Source organism: Hippopotamus amphibius, chromosome 10 (genome assembly GCF_030028045.1).
Source record: "Hippopotamus amphibius kiboko isolate mHipAmp2 chromosome 10, mHipAmp2.hap2, whole genome shotgun sequence".
Taxonomy (NCBI): Eukaryota; Metazoa; Chordata; class Mammalia; order Artiodactyla; family Hippopotamidae; genus Hippopotamus; species Hippopotamus amphibius.
Genome location: NC_080195.1, coordinates 6,160,228 through 6,180,117, shown reverse-complemented (window position 1 = coordinate 6,180,117; position 19,890 = coordinate 6,160,228). Strand labels below are relative to the sequence as shown.

Genomic DNA, 19,890 nt, shown 5'->3' with positions numbered 1-19,890 from the left:
AAGTAAGTCAGACAGAGGAAGACAAACACCATGTGATATCACTATATGTGGAATCTAAAATATGACACACGTGAACTTACTTGTGAAACAAAAACAGACTCACAGACATAGAGAATAGACTTGTATTTGCCAAGGGGGAGGGAATGGGGTGCAGGGGAGGGTTGGATTGGGAGGTTGGGGTTAGCAGATGCAAACTGTTATCTATAGAATGGATAAACAACAAGGTCCTATTGTATAGCACAGGGAACTATATTCAATATCTTGTAATAAGCCATAATGGAAAAGAGTATGAAAAAGAGTGTGTGTGTGTGTGTGTGTGTGTGTGTGTGTGTGTATGAACCACTTTGCTATACACCAGGAAGTAACACAACACTGTAAATCAACTATACTTCAATTAAAAACATTTAAATATATCATTTATTTTATATGGAACATTGGTTATGATTCCCAGTTCTAGAAATGGGCCGATTTTCTAACACCAGAGGGAGTCTGATAGATTTCTTTTATATGAGTACACGTCTATAGTTGGCAGAGAGTAAAGTACTATTGGAATTTGGACATTTAATGAGACAAACACACAGCAAAATTGTAGTGTTTATTATGCAATGGATTCTAATTTAAATAATTTAAATAACAAAATAATAGGAATCATTAGAATAAAACTAATAGTTGCCAAACTCCTATTGTGCCACATGAATGCTATACATTATTGCATTTAAACCTGACAACATGTGAGGTAGATTCTTTCATTATGAAGCTTATAATTGAGATAAAAAGTAGATTTCAGGGGACTTCTCTGACGGTCCAGTGGTTAAGACTTCGCCTTCCAATGCAGGGGATGCAAGTTCAATCCATGGTCAGGGAGCTAAGATCCCACAAGCCTCAGGCCAAAAAACCAAAAACATAAAATACAAGCAATAGTGTAACAAATTTAATAAAGACTTTAAAAAAAAATAGATGTGAAAGGTGAGCACACAGGCAGTACCCCTGCTGTCAAAGAGACTGTAATCTTAGCATCCTAGACGGGACACTCATGGATCTCAGTTTTCTTAGCCAATTGGCAACATCTGAGGGCAACTAACATATGTTATCTCTCTTTTTTTTTTTGGTATTTATTTATTTATTTATTTATTTATTGGCTGTGTTTGGTTTTCATTGCTGCACGCAGGCTTTCTCTAGTTGTGACGAGTGGGGGCTACTCTTCATTGTGGTGCACAGGCTTCTCATTGTGGTGGCTTCTCTTTTTGCGGAGCATGGGCTCTAGGCACGTGGGCTTCAGTAGTTGCAGCACATGGGCTCAGTAGTTGTGGCTCATAGGCTCTAGAGCACAGGCTCAGTAGTTGTGACACACAGGCTTAGTTGCTCCAAGGCATGTGGGATCTTCCTGGAGCAGGGATCGAACCCATGTCCCCTGCATTGGCAGGCGGACTCTTAACCACTGCACTACCTAGGAAATCCCCATACTTTGCCTCTTTGAAGAAATGATAACTATTAATTCTAAAAGTGTAAGAATGAAGATAAGATTGCCATGGTATACTTGGAAGATCATTGTAACATCATTTCACTGCTAATATGGTCTCACTCTTTGGATCTTCAAAACGATGCCACAGTGAAGGGCTTCTGTTTAAATCTAGTCTTGAAAATAGGTGGTTTGTTAAAATGAAAAGGTTACAACATATTCTTAATCACCAATGATTTGGATGGGGCTCATCAGCTTCAGCCCAATGATATACACAAGTATTCAGTTAAAGACTGTTTATAACCCAAACATGGCACAAATATACGCTATAACTCAGGCTGAGATAGAGTGGGAAGATTGTGAGTAAACTAGACAATACGAGTGTTTCAGCTCTAACCTGTAAACGATGAGAAGAATTGTAGTGAGAGAAACTCATGTCGGAGTCCCAGCACTTCCACTTGAAGAGGTATAATCTCGGCAAATTACTTGGTTTTTAAGTCTCTGTTTCCTGATCTTGTACAGACCATATGATGATGCCTATGTTGTATTTTATTTATAAGAACTCAAGAAAATATAAATATATCAGGACTTTTCCTGTAAATGTAAGAGAAATCCCAATTCAAATGGGTTTAATTAACAACTAAAAGGAATGTATTATTTCATTTTACTGTCAAATCCGTATTACCCTCAGATCCAGCTGCTTCAGGTGCAGCTAGATCCAGGTGTTCAGATGAAGGTGCCGTGGCAATACCTCCCCATATCTTGACCATGCTTTCCTTCACATTGGCTTCCTTTCTAGGTAGGCTGTTCCCTACTGACAAGGAGAGCTCATAGCATCTTTAAGGATAGATCTTGCTGTCTTAACTTTCCCTGCAGAATAACAGCATCTTTCCCAAAACTCTAGCAGAGGTCCCAGAAATATTTTCATTGGCCTAATTTGGTCAAGTATCCTTTTCTGGAGCCAGGAGGTCAGGTATGTGGACTGAGGCTGGGTGAGATATGATACTCTAAACAAAAGATGTGTTTGCAAAAAATAAAAATAAAACAAAAAACTCTGTTGTAATAGATGAAATATCTAGAACAATGAGAGCTTGGCATGTAGTAGGTGTTAATAAGTATGTACTAATTTAAAATTAGAATTAAACCCTCAAATATGTATAGCTACCAGCTCTCAGCCAAGTTTTTCTGGACCCCACATATATGACTAGAATATTTTTAACCTAAGGGAACCGTTACTCAGGGCTGACCAGATAGGTCAGATTCAGTGTGACTCAATTCTTAGGATAGAAGCTGTTCTGCGTTTTGAAGGAAGCCTGAGTTTTCCCCCAGAGAGCCTGGAGAAAATCTAAGTAAATCACAACTTTGTGGACAGTATTTTATTTTTCTTATAGATTCTCCTAATGCTAGCAGGAATTACTCTTTTGTTCCATTTTACTGGAAGTATGGCTAGAGGCCAGAAGCAAGAACTTACCCCCAAGCAGTGCAGTCAAACAGAATAGAACAGTTCTCACCCCAACTTTCCCCAACTAACAACATAAATAATAATTAATATGATTATAATCTCATGAGCATTTATCCTTCATCAATAATTAAAGATTTCTAATAGGAACCCAAGGGATCAGGACCTATAGTTGTGCTGTGAATATGCTACTTTTTTAGGACAGAAGCATTACATCACAGTGTCTAAGTCTATGCCAGAAATTTTGACAACGCGCTTTGTGGAGTACCTATTGCCATGGTCAATGTAGGTTAAACTAATTAAACAGAATCTATAGAATCTACAGAATGGAGATAAGGCCACATTCAGTTATTAATTCCCTTTAAGGATTTCAACTTAAAGTGTAAATATTTCTGTTTTTATTCAAATTCTTGTGTATAGAAACATGTAAACCTCCAGTGTATTCTAGACACCTAAGAGCTTTATTTGCCTTTATTTTTTTCTCATGCAATTTCACAAAACTTTCAAATGAGGGTTATGATTTTAATGGTATCTTAAGCACAGCAGTGAGCTATTTTCCCACCGATAACAGCTTGCATATTTTTTCCCTTTCATTTTATCAGCCACGATCAACCTTTAGATTTATGAGCAAATGACTTTCCTCAGTTTGTATGCACTATGCACAGCTCGTCCTCAAAACCCCTGCTCCACGCTGGGAGGGTGACTGCCATTGCACTGAACACTAGCAGCTTTGCTACTTGAAACGTATCCCTGTAGTCTTATCTTTTGGAATATTAGGAATAAAAAAGTCAATTAGAGCCTTTAGATTTCTACCAGAGAATAAGGGATCACATTTCTTTTTCTAAAAAAGGACATAGTTATTTCAAAGGGGTCACTCCATTTCCTCTACATAAAAATGTTTATGCTAAGACTTATCAATTGGAAAGCACTAGAGACAGGCAATTTTTCTTATGTCCCCTTGACATGTTAGTCCAGTAACTTGGATCAATACTGTAGTTAAGTCAAAACAATTTATCCCCGCATTCTCTGGAAATGAGATTCTCTCTTCTATGAGAACTTGAAGACTAATGTGGCCACATTTGAAAGTTATTATGATATTCAGCATCTGAATGACATAAAATTAAGTTTCTGCAGCACAACACACACACACACACACACACACACACACACACACACACACACACATCAATGCATGTAGTACCTGGGATGCTAAAGGAAGTTGAGCAAGAGACTTGGAAGGGGAAAGATTAGGGGATGCGGGGGATGGCCTTACGAAGAAACTCTCCTCTGACACGTATGGAGGAAAGGAGCAGAGACAGTACCCAGAAAGGTGACAAAAGGAGGAACCGCAGGGGCCTTTTTTCTTTGGAAGTTGCTTTGAGCATCACCCCTGATCACCAACGTCCTAATGCCACTCCGTTTTCCTATTGAAATACTGAGTTGAGGGTCACTGGTGAATGTGAACACCTGCTCTCCTTTACTTGATCCTCAGTCTTTTGTCTTTACTCAGTCATTTGACCCTGTTTTGAACATGGTTTGTGTTTTGTTTCTTTTTGGTTTTTTGGCCACGCTGCGTGGCTTGTGGGATCCTAGTTCCCCGACCAGGGATTGAACCCAGGCCCTCGGCAGTGAAAGCATGGAGTCTTAACCACTGGACCACCAGGGAATTCCCTCAATGTTGTTTTCAATGAACTAACTCTCGACTGCCCTATTCTTTGGCCCCTGTCTCTGCTTCTTCTTTGCTGTTTTTATGGGAGCCACTCACCAACTCTTAGCCTTGAATAATCCAGAAGTTAGTCCAGTCACCAAACATTCCCCTTTGTCTTGGTTCCCATGTGTCAAAGGCACACAAGATTCCATCTCATGTAATCATCAAAGCATGGATAGCTGCACCACTCATTTAGGTGCTAATTTAGGTACCTGATTAAATGCAATCTTAGACCAAACTCTCCGCTGCGTGTGTGATCCTCTGTGACTGTCTCACTCTGTATGCACAAATCGTACTCGCTTGTTCAGACAGTAAGTGCTTAAAAATAGAAAATATGGGCAGTAACTTGAGCATGCATTTTAGAGTCATAACTGTGTTCAAACACTGCTGTTGCTCACATGAACTTTTATAGGTCACAAAAGCTCCCAGAACCCCACTTTCTTCATCTTTAAAATGTAAATGACAAAAATACTCACCCCTCTGGGATAGAATAAGATGGTAAATGAAAAGATTATGTAAAACATATAGCTTGTGAACTCAATAAATTTTTCCTGTGTTTTTAACTCCTCTCACATCACCCATTCTAGTAACAAAATAGCTGAGCTCAACTTTGGTTTGATTGATTGACTGATTGATTGATCGAAACTAACAGGATTAGAGCAGTTGGGATTTACTGGCTAATCACCCAAATCACTCTACCACATCCTCTCAACATGGTAAATGATAAAAGTATTTATCTCAATGAATCACTTAAATTACTAATCAATATTTTATTTTTTTAAGAAAACACCATGCCAGGAAAATAGAGAATGGACTGGAGAACTCGAGGTTTGGGAGGGGGCGGGGGGGTGAAGGGGAAGCTGAGCCGAAGCGAGAGAGTAGCACAGACATATATATACTACCAGCTGTAAAATAGATAGTCAGTGGGAAGTTGTTGTATAACAAAGGGAGTCCAACTCGAGGATGGAAGATGCCTTAGAGGACTGGGGCGGGGAGGGTGGGGGGGTCTCAAGGGGGAGGGAGTCAAGGAAGGGAGGGAATACGGGGATATGTGTATAAAAACAGATGATTGAACTTGGTGTACCCCCCCAAAAATAATAAATAAATAAATAAATAAATAAATAAAAAACAGAGAGAGATAGAAACATATTTACAAAGTAGAAATTTCATCCTTTATCAGAATAACATAGTGAAATCTTAAGATTAATTAGGCTGGCCAAATGTTTTTTTAGTATTTCTGTCATCACATCTTTATTTGTTCTTAGTGTTCAAGAACTTGCCTTACAATACTTACTATAAAATACATGTTTTTTGTTTGTTTCTTTGTTTTTCAAATTTAAATTTTTTGAATAAATATGGGAAAGAGAAGGGAATAAAAGGTATTACAATAAAAAAAAAAGAAAGAAAGAAAACACCATGCCAGGAAAATAGGCACACAATATTTTTCATGGGTCTTTTAAATATTAATAAAGTAACTTATGGTGTTGCTTGGGAGGGTCTATAAAGTGAGAAATACAGCATCCAGTTTATATATGATGAGTTCATGTACTGTGAGTTATTTTACTTAGCCTTAATTTTTATTTAGTGATTAATAGAACTAGAGATGGTAAAAGTTGCCAAAAGAGAGTTTATAAGAACAAAAGAAATAGAGGTGGGAAATCAAGGAACCCATGGAAATAAAGCCTCTTGACATAAAATGCTAAATACTGGAGAGTAGTATACTTCTACTCATAAAACTGCAGGGAGTTACACTTACTGCTCCAATGATAACAGTTTTATTGAAATAAAAGCGTTCCTCAACCCAAAAGAATCCAGTCCCCTGATGAGCTGATGCGGAGATCATTATTTATAATAGCATTTACTGGTAGAGAGGAAGGAGTGAAACCTTAGAAGACACTGAGGCGTGATGTAGGGGGGCTGTATTTCTGATTCAGAAGCACTGAAGTGGAAGTGGGTGCAGTGACTCACAGCATTGGGATGGTCCTGCTGTCCTCTGGGCATGCCTCTCGGTGTGTACTCACGCCTCCCCACGCCAGGGGGAAGACGCACCGGAGGGTCATCCCCCTCCTGTCACTTCACTGACACAGCCTCACATTGAGTTACCTTGTCTTCAATACTCTGCAGTTCATTTTCCTTGATTCCCAGAACCCATGTGAAACGGCACACTGGGGCCACCGCAGAGCCGCTTAGTCTAATTCTCTGCCTGTGAGAACAAGACCGGGGGCATTTCTATGAAGAGAGCAGTGACTGCTTTCTAATATATTGACCTAATTTATTTTCCTGGGAACCACTCAGACACTGGGGAAAGAAGAAGCCTGCTTTACTTGACAGTTATTTTACAGGAATGCCTCCTTTGTCCTGGGGATGTTTCATGTAAATCAGTGCAACCGCATGAGATACACTGCATGAAAAGCACGCAACACTGACCACTGAGACCAATCACTGACACGCTCCTTCGTTCCATGAAGAGCCTCTTCTGTTTTCTTACGTCTTTGTTATTATTTGTGATTTTGGAACTTCTCGGAAGGATCATTGTGTTTCTGACAACGGCGAAGCCACATAATTGACTAACTTGATGAGGTGGTCATCAGATCATCAAGTCACGGACTATTTGGTAACTTAGTTCAAGGTCTACACATAGGACCGTTTTCAAGGTTTGAATCGATGGACTGAATTTTACCTTGATATGGTGAATGTCACTTACTAATATTAACACCAGGAACCCCTTACACACAGTATTCAAAGCGCTCATGACGATTCGATTCCCCCAAAAGGAAACAATCTGTATATAAATTTCAATACCTGGATTTTGAAATCCGGAGCCGGGAGGCGGGGTGTCATTTTACTCCGAGCACGGAAAGTCAGGAGTCTCGGGAGGCAGCACGTGCTGCGATTGCTCCCACGGAATATTGTCAGACCAATAGGCGTGTGCAGAGCACTTTTATGGACAGTATAAATACTTTGAGCTGGAGGCATCATAACCAGCTGATATTTTCTTTCCTCAGGACCAGCTGTTCAGGAGCATCCCGGACCGGAGCCAGACACATTCGGGACTTGGATCTGACCGAGGGCGGCGGCAGGGCTTGTGCAGCAATGTCGGTGGTAGAAGAAAGCCGGCCCTTTGCTCAGCAGCTCTCCAATGTCTACTTCACCATCCTCTCCCTGTTCTGTTTCAAGCTCTTTGTGAAAATCAGCCTGGCCATCCTCAGTCACTTCTACATAGTGAAAGGCAACCGCAAGGAGGCGGCCCGGATCGCGGCGGAATTTTACGGAGTAACCCAAGGACAAGGTATGTTTAAGGCCTGCGCTCTTGTTTCACGTTGACTTTATCTTTCATCCACAGTCCAAGAAAACATCCCATGTCTCCTTTAGGGGCTGCTTCAAAGTGAATATTTTGCCAACTTTCTCATTGTGGAAAATATTTAACTCCCTTCATGGCCTCATAAAAAAGAAAATTCCCTCTTCTGGGTTAATAAAATCAAGGTGTCATTGCAAAATAGCCTAATGGAAACATAGTTTTAAATATATATCAATATTTTCCTGTTAATAAATATTTTTAAACTTTTAACGTTTCATTCGCCAAGCCATACTTTCACAGGCTTCAGTTACTCTTTGCACTTTAATTGTCCTTCAATATACCCGAGCTTTTATGATTTTTAAAATCAAATCTTTAGTTGTATGTAAAATAATTGTTATAAGAGAAGATATGAAGGTTTTATTTGTTTTTCACGATTTTTATTTGACCAAGATTAACCACTTCATTATAAAGTAAAGCACAGTGTGGCAGATATGAAGATTTATGGCCTGTGTTTTCCTGATGGAATTGTTGCTTTGCTCAATTCGTAAAAAATTGATTATATGAGGATAGGAACATGAATTAACAAATGTTACACGTATGCAACCAAGTACATCCATCATGTTTCCTAGAAGAAATTGAAGTGTGAGACTAAATGAGAAACAATCATTTTGACCATTGGCTTGAAAAGTTGTAAAACCATTTACATTCTATTGGACTGATATTCCGTACAATAAGAGCAATTCTTGTGATGGGTTTCAAGGTGACATTTTCATTTCTTATAGTCTTTTCATTAATTTCTGGTTTGAAAATCATCAGGCAAGCCTGCGCATTTTAGAGCCCCAAATATCTCTAAAGTAACTTTACTTTTCAGAATTAAAATATACTATCACATAATCAGAGAATGTAATTTTTTTTTTAAAAAAAAGAATGCTTAGAGGAGAAACCTTGCCTTCTTAAAATCTGTTTTCCTGCATTTTTCAATTTGTGGAATAACATTTTAAAATCTAGGTGACTCTGTAGGTACATGGAAAGTTGAATAAAGGTAGAAAGTCTTTTTTTGGTGTATGAGGTAGATAAGGAGTAAATTTTTCCTGAGGAGGATTGTTCTTATGCAAAATGAGGAATTTATGTGCTCATTCAAAGGGAGGAAAATCTAAATGCTAGGATGAAACACTCACGAGGAAGATGGGATCCGGAGAAAGAGACAATATTTAATCCTTCACCCACCAGCTCGGCTTCAGAACAGGTAGAACTATTTAAATGTGGCGTACACCAAGTTGGTAAATGGAATATTTTGTTTAAAAAAACAGCAACCATAGGAGACTAGATTTTGAAATGAAATCCATGTTTTAATTTTATTTTGTTAACCTGTATTTTTAGATATAAGACTAAACAGATTATGCAGCCATAAAATGGTAAAGTTTACCATCACAGGCAGCCTGTAGCTAATTCCTTCATCCTCAAATCTCGTCTACATATTATGAGAATTGCCATACACAAAAACTGAAATATTGGCTAAAAATCCACCATATTGGTGGATTGACAAGGGGTTTAGAGGGAGCTTTGGAATCTCCTTTTGTCTTATTTACAAATACAAGGAAACACTCGTCCCCTCTTTAGCCTGAATTCAGTGTGCTCATGCCGGGAGGTCATAGGAATGTGTGAAACAGCTTCCATGTTCCTGCCTACTTTGATGAGTCTGTGTTAAGATATATTAGAACTCTAGGGTTATATCCCAAAAAGGAGAGAAAGAAATCAACACTCACTAACAGAAAATAACTTTTCCTGGGAATAAAAATGGGTAACATAAAGTTTTCTTTTGTTTGTTTTCTGTTGTTTTTAAGTTTGTTTCTATTTAACAGAATTCTCCCTTTCAATAGCTTGCATTAATCTATATACTAAACAATACAATATATATTATTATAATTTTTATTTAGTGTAAGGATGATTAGTCTCCAAGTTTATTTTAATATTAGGAAGACAGTCAGGAAACGTACAAACTCTTTCTTGGTCTATCTCTAAGAATTAATTCTTTTTGCCCAGGAAATTAGTGCCTTCTCTATTTTAACATAACTTTTTTATTTACTACATTTAGACTATTTCTATTTTGTTTATGTTTTTATAATTAACCAATCAGGCTTAATTATCTTTGTTTAATCTAGCAATTTCCTCCTTCCTAGGAGAGATTATCACCTTCATTCCACTCTGAATTAGGTTTCTCATTCCTACTTTCAAGACTTAGCCAGGTTGTTCCCCTACATTTCTGATAGGGAGTTGCCAAATTCCATGAAATATGAGATGATGTGTGTATTTTCGTGTCTTTCATAATCACGGAAGATCCTGTTGACAACATTCTGGATGTCCTTCCCACGAGCAGCAGTGCTTTGGTATGAAATAAAAGAAACTCTGTCTTCCCAGATGCTGTTGCAAATCAGCTCACTGCATTAGACAAACACAGGGTGATCTTTCTTAATGCACTTTCCAATCAGGTTGGAGAACAGGGTATGATTATACAACAAAAATACTGAAAAGCAACATGGTAGTTAAAGTCACTTAAGATTGTTTCCTTCTTGATCCCTTAGCTATTCTAATAAACCTTAGAAATCTGCCTTTGCATCCTTTTATCAACTCCGCCATCATATTGAAGGGACTCGTCAGGCTTTTCTATGTAACTATCTCCCTGTATGGTTCTTACTGTTAAATATGTCCTGATGACAGTCTGCACGTATCAGAGGTGTAGTCTGTTTTTAAAGCCAGCACTTTACTTTGCAACTGACAGTGAGACTAACAGGAGTTGAACGGTGTCTCCAACTGTGACATCAGACAGCATGGAGAGCAGGTGAGGATGTAGGGGAGAACGCCGGTTTTACGAAATCACTCCAAGGGCCTGGAGGAAGCCTTGGCCACTAATAACCGGCGGACACTTGGAGAGACAGCTCCTCTCCTCTGCTGAGATAGAGCCATTCAAGTTCTATCCTAGGCTTCTAGGAGTGTTCAGAACACATGGACAGGGTCAGTGCTAAGCACCTGTTTGTTGAGCAGCCCTGGTACTGAGGCATTGAAGAGACAGGATATTATAAAGGCAACATGTGTTGTTTCCAACTGTAAGGAGTTTATTCTAATTGAGGAGATGGTATATCTATGTGTAATAGTTCCTTTCCAGATATACTAGTTACCAGGTAAGCCTAAAGACTGGCAAGGTCAACTTCAGATTTGGACCTTCAGAGGCATTTTCATGGAGGAGGAAAATCTTGAGTTGACCCCAGGAACCCAGGAAGGAGCAGGGGCAGGAGTTGAGGTGCACACAGGATCCTAACAGACAGTAGATTTGATTGGAGTTGAAGCTTCATGCAGTAGAAAAGTGATAATAAATTGGGCACAGATATGCAAGAATTTGAACAGCAGGCTAAGCGATTTGAACTCAACTTTGAAAGCAGTAGGGGTCACGGAGAGCGTTTGGTATGAGTGGAGGTAGGAAAATGGGAAGACATACGTATAAAACGCTAACTTAAGGTCAGTTTATATAGTTGTGATCTTTGGAGTTGGGCAATAGGACAGGTTTGAAGTACATAGACTAGTTAGGCTCCTGCATTAAGGAGATGAGGACCTGGACTTGTTTGATGGTGGTGGTGTGGATAGAAAAGAAAGAATGGCAACAAAAAAAATAAATAAAAAGAGGAAGAAAAGAAAAAAAGAATGAATCTGATGATACCTTTAAATAGCATTGGCAGAGAGAATAGATGTTACCTTAGAGGCTTCCAGAATTAGTTATAACAGATCTAAAGGAAAAGTCTGTCAGTCAGAAAGATTAATTACCCACCCAGGCAAGTCTGCAGTTCCCAGCCAATGCCACCCCAGAGCTGGGTCCTCAGCTGCTTGGTGAGTCTGGTGGGTCACCTCTCTCTATTGTGAAATGTCAGGGTGAATCAGGAAGTCGTAGAACTAGAATCTGAATTCCAGCCTTGCCTTTGATTTATTTACTGTTTATTCCCTTTGTTCCGCTTTTTCATCACCAAGTAACCTTCTGGTTATGACTTGGCTCTCCGTCTACATCTGTCCACGGAAAGAGAATGTGCTGACGTGCCCCAGGAGTGTTTTAGTCCATCTGACATTTATGGTCTCGCAGTAAATTAATATGTTTGCATCCTGACATCACTCTCTAGTGCTCTGTGCTCTTTGAGTTGTAAGTCCACCTCTGAGATATGACTTTGCTGCAGCTTTGCTGTCAGATCAGGTTTCCAAGCCTGCAAGGCCATGGACCAAATTTTAGAGTGTAGAAAATTCATCAAGGTAATGTCTCTGTGAGGCTGATTGAAAGAAATCGCGTGACACCCAACCTCTTCGGGCACTCCTTTCATGGTTGAGGTTTTACATAGAACATAGGATGTATGTAGAATCATCTGTTAGAATGTTTGTGCTTGTGATTTCATAAATTTGGTTTCAGGGTTGCCATGAAGCATGCGGTTTTGTCTTGTTTTGTTTTTAGTGAGTCTATTGTTGACACTTGGAAATAGGATACGGGGTAAACGTGTACCACTAGTCAAATGGCAGAAGCACTTGTCATTCCAGAGAAGAGTGTAACCTGGGTAGGAAAAACAGCTAGGCTTTTGTTTGATGTAATATGCTTTCTCCATCAGTAAAGTCCATCCCAGGTTTAAAAACAGATTTAAGAAATTAACTTTACAGCAGCTGCCAGCAAGGGCAGCCGTCGTACCCATTATACCTGTTCCCAAGGAACAATTTGTTTCATGTGATTTTAGGTGCTGCCGTGTTGATTGTTTATGAGGTTAGTTATGTTGGGAACACTTCTCAGAATCTCAGCAATGAAAAATGTCAAGCCAGCCTGTAGGATGACTTCTTTCATGCTGTTCATTGTATAAAGGTATAAAAATACCTTGAAGGTGTGAGAGTTTGGGGACATTTTCTATACTTAGGTGGAAGAACGCCACATAAGATTAACTGGAAGCAATGGAACTGCTCTTCTGTGACAACAGGCATGACATTTAATCAAAAGTGCTACCAAAAAAAATTTAAGAGACTTTAATTTTGCCCACGTTCTGCTATTTTTTGGAAATGCCAGAGCACATTTTTTTTTTTTGTGGAAGGAACCATTATAATACTGTGAATTAAAACAGAAATCTGGAAACAAAGTTTCCAAGTTTACAAAAGACTTTGTCATAGTTTAATATGTTAATATTGTTCCTCTTCCTCTATATTTGGAGAAATACATGGAGTTTAGGGATTAAAGAACACGGCATAGCTCACGATAGCTTAGGAGGAATCAGTTTTCCCAGGAATATTCTTCCCATACCTTTTACTTGTGTGTCTTCTGTGTCAAAGGCACCATGCTTAGCGTGAAGGATGAAATATACAAATGAATCACAGTGCCTCTCCTAAAGGTGTGTGTAGTCTGGTGGGAGAGACAGAGAGATGACCAAGCGATTTGAAGCATGGTGAGTGCGATTTTACAGCTGAAGAGGTGCTCAGGGAGCACAGAGGAGAGGGTGTGGAGATAAGAAGAGTTCTGCCTGGGGTCATCAGTTAAATAAGAGCTGTGCTAACCCCATGCATCTTCTGTCCCACAGTCATGCAGGTGTCATTCTTAACGCGCGAAAGCTCCCCAGTTCCCCATTGTCACGCCCTGTTCACCTTTTCATCTCTCAATCTATTATTATTATTTTTTTTTTAGCTCATTTATCTCCTGCCTAAGTTTCTACCTAAAGCTCAGTTTTATTTTTGCTGAAAGAATTTATTTTTTTAGGAAAGAGAATGTGTGCCCGTTGCTTATCCACTAAGCCTGTTGAAGAACGACAAGTATTTTGGTGAACAGTTTCAAAATTAAGTTTGTATATAGGTGACACAATTATAGTCAACTCTAAAATTTTTATATAATGGGGACAGTTAAAGAATGAAAAGTAGGTCTTCACCTTCTGCTTTCCAATTTGCTCTCTCTTTTAGAGGGTGGTAAATTATTAAAATAATCTGCTTTTCTCATTAATTGGCATAACTGATATAATTTTGAATTTAATTCAGTTCAGTAAATACTTGGATACCTACTCTGTTCCTGGCACAATATTATGTGCCACATGGACATGGACAAATACATATATGTGGGTGTACATACATATATTTACCACGTATGGGATATGAGTTGCTTTTTGAGTAAAGGGAGACTCGGATCAGTGGAGTCACGTATAAAACAAGCAAACAGCAAGCAAGTAGACATTCATAAGGTGCTAAAATGAACACAGTTAAGTTCTGCAATGAATGTTCTCTGAGAAAGTCCATTGAGAGCATCAGGCCCTTCCTAGAGAAGGTGGAGCTCAAGGTAAAATGTCAAAGGCAGAACATATCTGGTTATGTTCAAGTGTGGATGAAACCAAGCTGAATGTAAAGAAAAAGAGAACTTTTAGATGTGGAGCTGAACAAGCCTGGTTCATGGGAGCAAAGGATAAAGGATAACTGTTAGATGAGGAGACAGAGGCAGATGGTTGGTGCCAAAGTGAAAAATAAATACACGTTCTCAAATCGCACATCCAAGGTAGAGTTCTATGAAGAGTTTTCTAATGCCTTTACTGGATTCAGCCTACAAGAGAGAGTCATTAGTACTGATGGAAGTCAGCACCACCATGAGTGTTTTACAAAATCTTGGGTGCGGTGAGTCACCATGTCATTTTGTGTGTTCCGTGACCTCCATCTCAGAGAAGGTCACATACCTCCTGGGCGCTGAAGCGGCCGTGCCTGTCCTCAGTGTGGCACGTCCTCAGGGGGGCTCCGTGGCATCTCCGGGGATTCCTGCTTCAGTCTCAGCACATTCGCCTCATTTTCTAATCTGGGGAAGAGAGAGGAAAGTTTACACAGTGACACACAGACCATGTCATCGAAAGCAGGGGGGTTTTTTGGACCACCTCTTCCTCCGAAACCACCCTCCAATAGTTTTTTTTTTTTTTCTTTTGAAAGAAAGTGTTTGGTTACAGGCTATGTAGAACTTTTGGCATTTCTTCTCTACCAGCTGCATAAAGAACAAATCATTCATTCTTTCCAACCTTCTCTTAGCAACGCCACAAAGCAGACCATTGGCTTTTGAGACTGGAAGTACCCCAAGAATATCAGGTCAGGGAAGGAGAGGCTTTTGGAGTCTCATAAACTGTTAAATTGTTAGCACTTCCAGGTGGCCTGTAATTAAAGTCCATTCTGTGAAATTTAGGTTGAGGAGGACATATATTAGAACAGTCTCTTTTCTCAATCCTATAATTCTTCATTGGCTACTGAGGGACAGGATTTTAAAAATCTGTCCTCTAAGTAGATTTAGGAGTTTTCTAGAAGAGCCTCAGGGACTGAGAGGCTAGGGTGGTGCTAGGGGACAGGTTCCCATGGGCCCCCTTTCCCTTCCTGAACAGAACAACTCTACTTTCATGAATCTTCGGACCTTGGACTTCAAGGGGCATTTTTCCTTAAAGAAAACGAGAAAGTAATGTTTAAACTGTCCCCAGATTACTTAAAATATTATGTGAGTTACACACTTCTTTACAGACCCTGACCACCCGATAAAATGAGTCATAACTAAATATCCATTCAACATTCTTTCCTAGGGATTAGAACAGCAGCAAACATTAGGGGCCCGTCAGGAACAGGCATAACTATGTCAGATGGCACGAAGGCATCCTCTCGCCATCAGAGCAGCTAAAATTTCCATGTCACCATTACCTACTGAGCAAAATAGAAACATTCAGAAATACATAAACTCTTCCCAGAAGGCTTATGGTCTTAAACTAGGGGCAGAGTACAAACAAACTGAAATTCAATACGGAAACACCATTGATGTTCTTAAATAGAAACCCCAGCTCATCTCCGTCCTGAAGTGTGCAGCTTGATTTAAAGGAGAACTGACAGTGATGCAATTAAAGTTAAGGCCCCCACACTGAAAATCTGCTCCTCGCCGTTGTGAGGCTGCAGCGTTCCTTGTTACTTGATTGAGGCATGTCATCTGCTGCCAGGGTGCTAAAGGGTGATACTCTTCCTCTAAAGAGGTCTTGACACACTGGGATAGCAGTGAAATGATAAGCACAAAAGTCACGATGACTCTGTGGGTGAATTCCTTAGGAACAACCAAACACATCACTGAGAAGACAGATGAATCACTTCTGTTTTCCAAACTCTGCCTCCTTCACTAGAGAAATGATGACTTTCATCGAGCATCAAGAGAATGTAGTCATTTATAGAATGAAATGATGCACCAAAGGCATTTCTGAATTTCTCAAAGCTCTGTGTCTTATTTCCCTCTTGAGCCATGTTCCAGGATGGGGAATTAGGACAAGGAAAAGTGCCAGTTTCCTTAGAGTTCAAATACATAGACCCGTTGATCTGTTGAGTCTTGGAACAGAATGAATGCTTCTTCATAGTGACTCTCTAAGAACTAAAAGAAAAGGAGCTAAATGAAAATCTGAGCATTTATCTCTCTGTTCTCTGTAGTTATGATGAAATTGCTCATTCAGTAAAATCCAATGGAGGAGTGACATTTTGTGGCTACTTACCATGATTCAAAGAAATCAACAAAATAAGACTGGTTTGAGTTGGAGAGACCGTCTCCTGTGTAGTGACTATGAAATCCTGAAACAATGCTAGAGTATCTAATTGGTGTGACATTCTAGGAATGTGAAAGAAAGGGAAATCTACTTAAGTAAGCTCAAATTTAGGGTCCGTTGGAAGGAAAGAAAATGTTTCTAAAGTAATTTTCGTGTGTGAAAGTTAACTGGATTCAATGATTGAGATTTTTGTAATGACAAAGTTTTAATTTTTAAAAGCACACACATGACCAAAAACCTGGTTCTGTAGCATTATAATGAATATTTTTATTATTTTTTAAAAATAAGATTTTTGAAAGACAAAATATTTACCTAGAACAAGAAAAAAAAAGAAGTTTGTAATCATCTAAAGCGCATGAGGCAAAATTGACTCGTGCGCAATACTTGGATACTGAATTGTAACAGGACTACAGGGGAAAACTGCTGTGACTCTGGAGAAGGAAATGATAATTTACTAAACCAGAAGTCACTTGGTCCTTGAAATAACTGACAATGGCATATAGGAAGAACAATGCCTAGGATATTGAAGAAACTGAGCAAATATTTGTGGAATGAATGAAAGACTTTTGCATAAATCATATTGCAGATAACATAGCAATTTAGTCACACATAAATTGTTCTATCTTGGCACTTTTGAGATGCATGATCTTTAGAAAATTGTTTAAAGTCTTCAGCCCTCAGTTTCTTCATCACTAAAATGGACATAATGATATTTATTTCAGAGGGTTACTATACATTTTATATGGGATATAGTGTATTACCTAAACCACATGCCACAATGTCTAGCTTCATAAATGTTAATTCTTTATATTATACTGTAAAATTTTTTTTAAATGGTATAAAACTTTCCACAATTTAGTAACACAGAGAAGCATCAATTAGAAAACATGATGAGATTATCATAAATTATGTTTGCTAAACAGTTTAAGCACATAGTCACAAGCAGGTTTTCTGTCCAAGTATCACATTAGCTCTTCAGGTAGATGATTTCAGAGCTTACGTGGTTGGTTTTATTTATATGTCAATTTAAGAGTAACAAACCGGAGCGCTCTGAAAGGTTAAGTAAGTTGTCAACTCTTTTCAGTTAGTAACTGAAATCATAGAATTTCAACCCAGATCCCATTGGCTCCTGAGATTTTTCTCTCAGGCAGTTGCCTCTCCCACCAGTGGTCTTTCACATGGTGTGAACCAGGGCCTCAGCGAAATCAAGCCTCAGGTTCGTCAGGTCTCTGTGCCATCCATGGGATTTGTCTGCTGGGCCTTTCCGAATAGAATTTTAAGTATTTAAAAAGTATTTAATGTGCAAAATTTCCCCCGCATACAAGCAAAAATGAGAAGTTGGTTATGTGCCTTTCCGACTCAAGATAGTCTTGTTATTCAGACATTTCTCTCCGACAGGCTTCACAGAAAAAGCAAGATGTTCTGAGCCATCACCTGGGATCAGAGCAGAGGGAGGTAGCAGGCCTGGTTGAGGTGGCGGGGCCCTGGAGGGGATGCTATGGGAGGCAGGCTAGTTCACAGTGTTTCATAACTTGCAGACATCTTTTTCTACCGTCTTACTCTGTCTAAGAAACTCCTCTTGGCAGAAATTCTTTGGACAGAAATGTTTTCCTGGGCAAACGGGTCAAGTACCTGGTTGTGAGTATATAACAGCATACTGTAGAAAGCCTGGGTTTTTCGGGAAGGGCTGTATCAGTGTGTGATGGTGTGTGACTGTGACGTGGAACGCGGCTCTTCTTCCGGCTGCTCCGTGACAGTGGCCGCGGGAGGAAGGGCTGAAGCTTCTTAACCTCCAACATCGCAAAACCCCGGGTGTGAACTTCCTCCACCAAACTGTCCTTCTCGCCCTGTTATTTTTTCTCGCAATCCCTGGCAGCTTTTTGAAAAGGGAAGACAAAAAATAATAATAACAACACTGCAGTGAAGAGCTGAGTCAGCCTGTTCAGGGATTTGGCTTTTTTTCCTTTATTTTCTCTGCCTTTTTTTTTCTGCCAGCTGGTCTCTCCAGGAAGCAAGCAGAACATAGTTTTTCACTGGACATATCTTACAAAAAGATTATTTTTTCTTACGAAGAAAGAAAAAAAAACATTTTTTTTTCTTTTTTTTTAAATAAGCAGACTGTATCTGGGAAGAGGATGCAGAATTATTTCATAGAATCATTGAATAACCTCAGAGTCTGTTGGTGTTTTAAATTATCTGGGAACGTAGGCACAGGTTTGCAAAATAGCCCTCCAAGAACTTTTAAGGAAGCCTTGTTTCTTTATTGGCCACTGCGAGGATTACCCAAAGGTGACTAAGCCTCTGCTCAGAACATAATAAATCACGAAGAATGATAGTGTCTTCTCTCTTCAGTACAAGACCATTAAACTGTATGTAGCACCATCGGGGAACAAAGTGATGACTCAAACAGCAGGGATGTTAAGTCGGTTCATTGGCAGGTCTCCGACGCTAGTGTCCCTCCTGCAACTGTCCATGACCAGGGATGAAGCTCAAGCACAAGTTAGAAACCAGCTTTACTACCAAATATGGTGATGGACAAAGAACTTTCTCAAATCAGAATGTCTTACGGCGACTTCACAAACTGGAGAGTGGCATTTCTGAGAACACAGCAGTAAACGACAACTCCCCCAGATTTTCAGAAGGTAGCTCAGACTAGCCTCATCTTCAGTAGACTCTTAAGGAATAACGCTGCTGATATAATACTGGCCATTTGTTTTATAAGATGATAAAATTCCAGTTCCACATTGTTAATATCAGAAATTGAAATATTCTAGCAGAAATGTTATTTTTCAAAATAGCTAAATCCTAGCAGCTCTTACAGCTATGTTTAAAACTTGCTAAAATATCAATCAAGCGTAGTATAGATACCAGAATATGTGTACAGCTTTGCTTTGTGCGTTGTATATGAAACAGCTTTTGGTAAATTATTGAATTTTTCTCTGATCATGTAAACTTGTCACTTAAAGGAGTTCCTTTGGAAATAACCAATTCATTTGGTAAATATACATTTCATACACTACGTTTTCTTAAATCGAGGTACATCTGTGTTGCTTTTCTAGTAAATATTCTATGGTGAATAATCGTAGAAGGTGGAGAAAATGAGAAAGGGAAAAAAGTAAACATCCCCTTCACCATAAAGTGAACCCTTAGTTTCTCAAATTCTCGGTAACTGAACTTAATGAGGGTGGTCTGCGAGTGTCTTCTATTTCTAGCTTTGACTTGCCCTATCCCGCACTTTCTAATGATAATGTCATATTTTTACTGTAATCCCCGAAGTCTTCCCATGCATACAATCCCTTTTCATCTCATCACTGTCCTCCGCAGACTAGTAGATAGTATTATGCTTCTTTTACAGAGATGGGAACAGAGGCTTAAAAACAT

The 19,890-nt window shown here is 39.2% G+C and overlaps 1 protein-coding gene across 2 annotated transcripts in view; it reads left to right on the top strand.

The window, feature by feature from the left end:
- Nucleotides 1-19,890, top strand: part of ASB5 (ankyrin repeat and SOCS box containing 5) — an 88,435-nt gene that overhangs the window by 31,466 nt on the left and 37,079 nt on the right. For both annotated transcript variants that reach the window (XM_057696145.1, XM_057696146.1), the window contains one exon: nucleotides 7,632-7,915. In XM_057696145.1, the coding sequence (XP_057552128.1) occupies nucleotides 7,632-7,915 (284 nt within the window). The remainder of the gene's footprint in view (nucleotides 1-7,631; nucleotides 7,916-19,890) is intronic.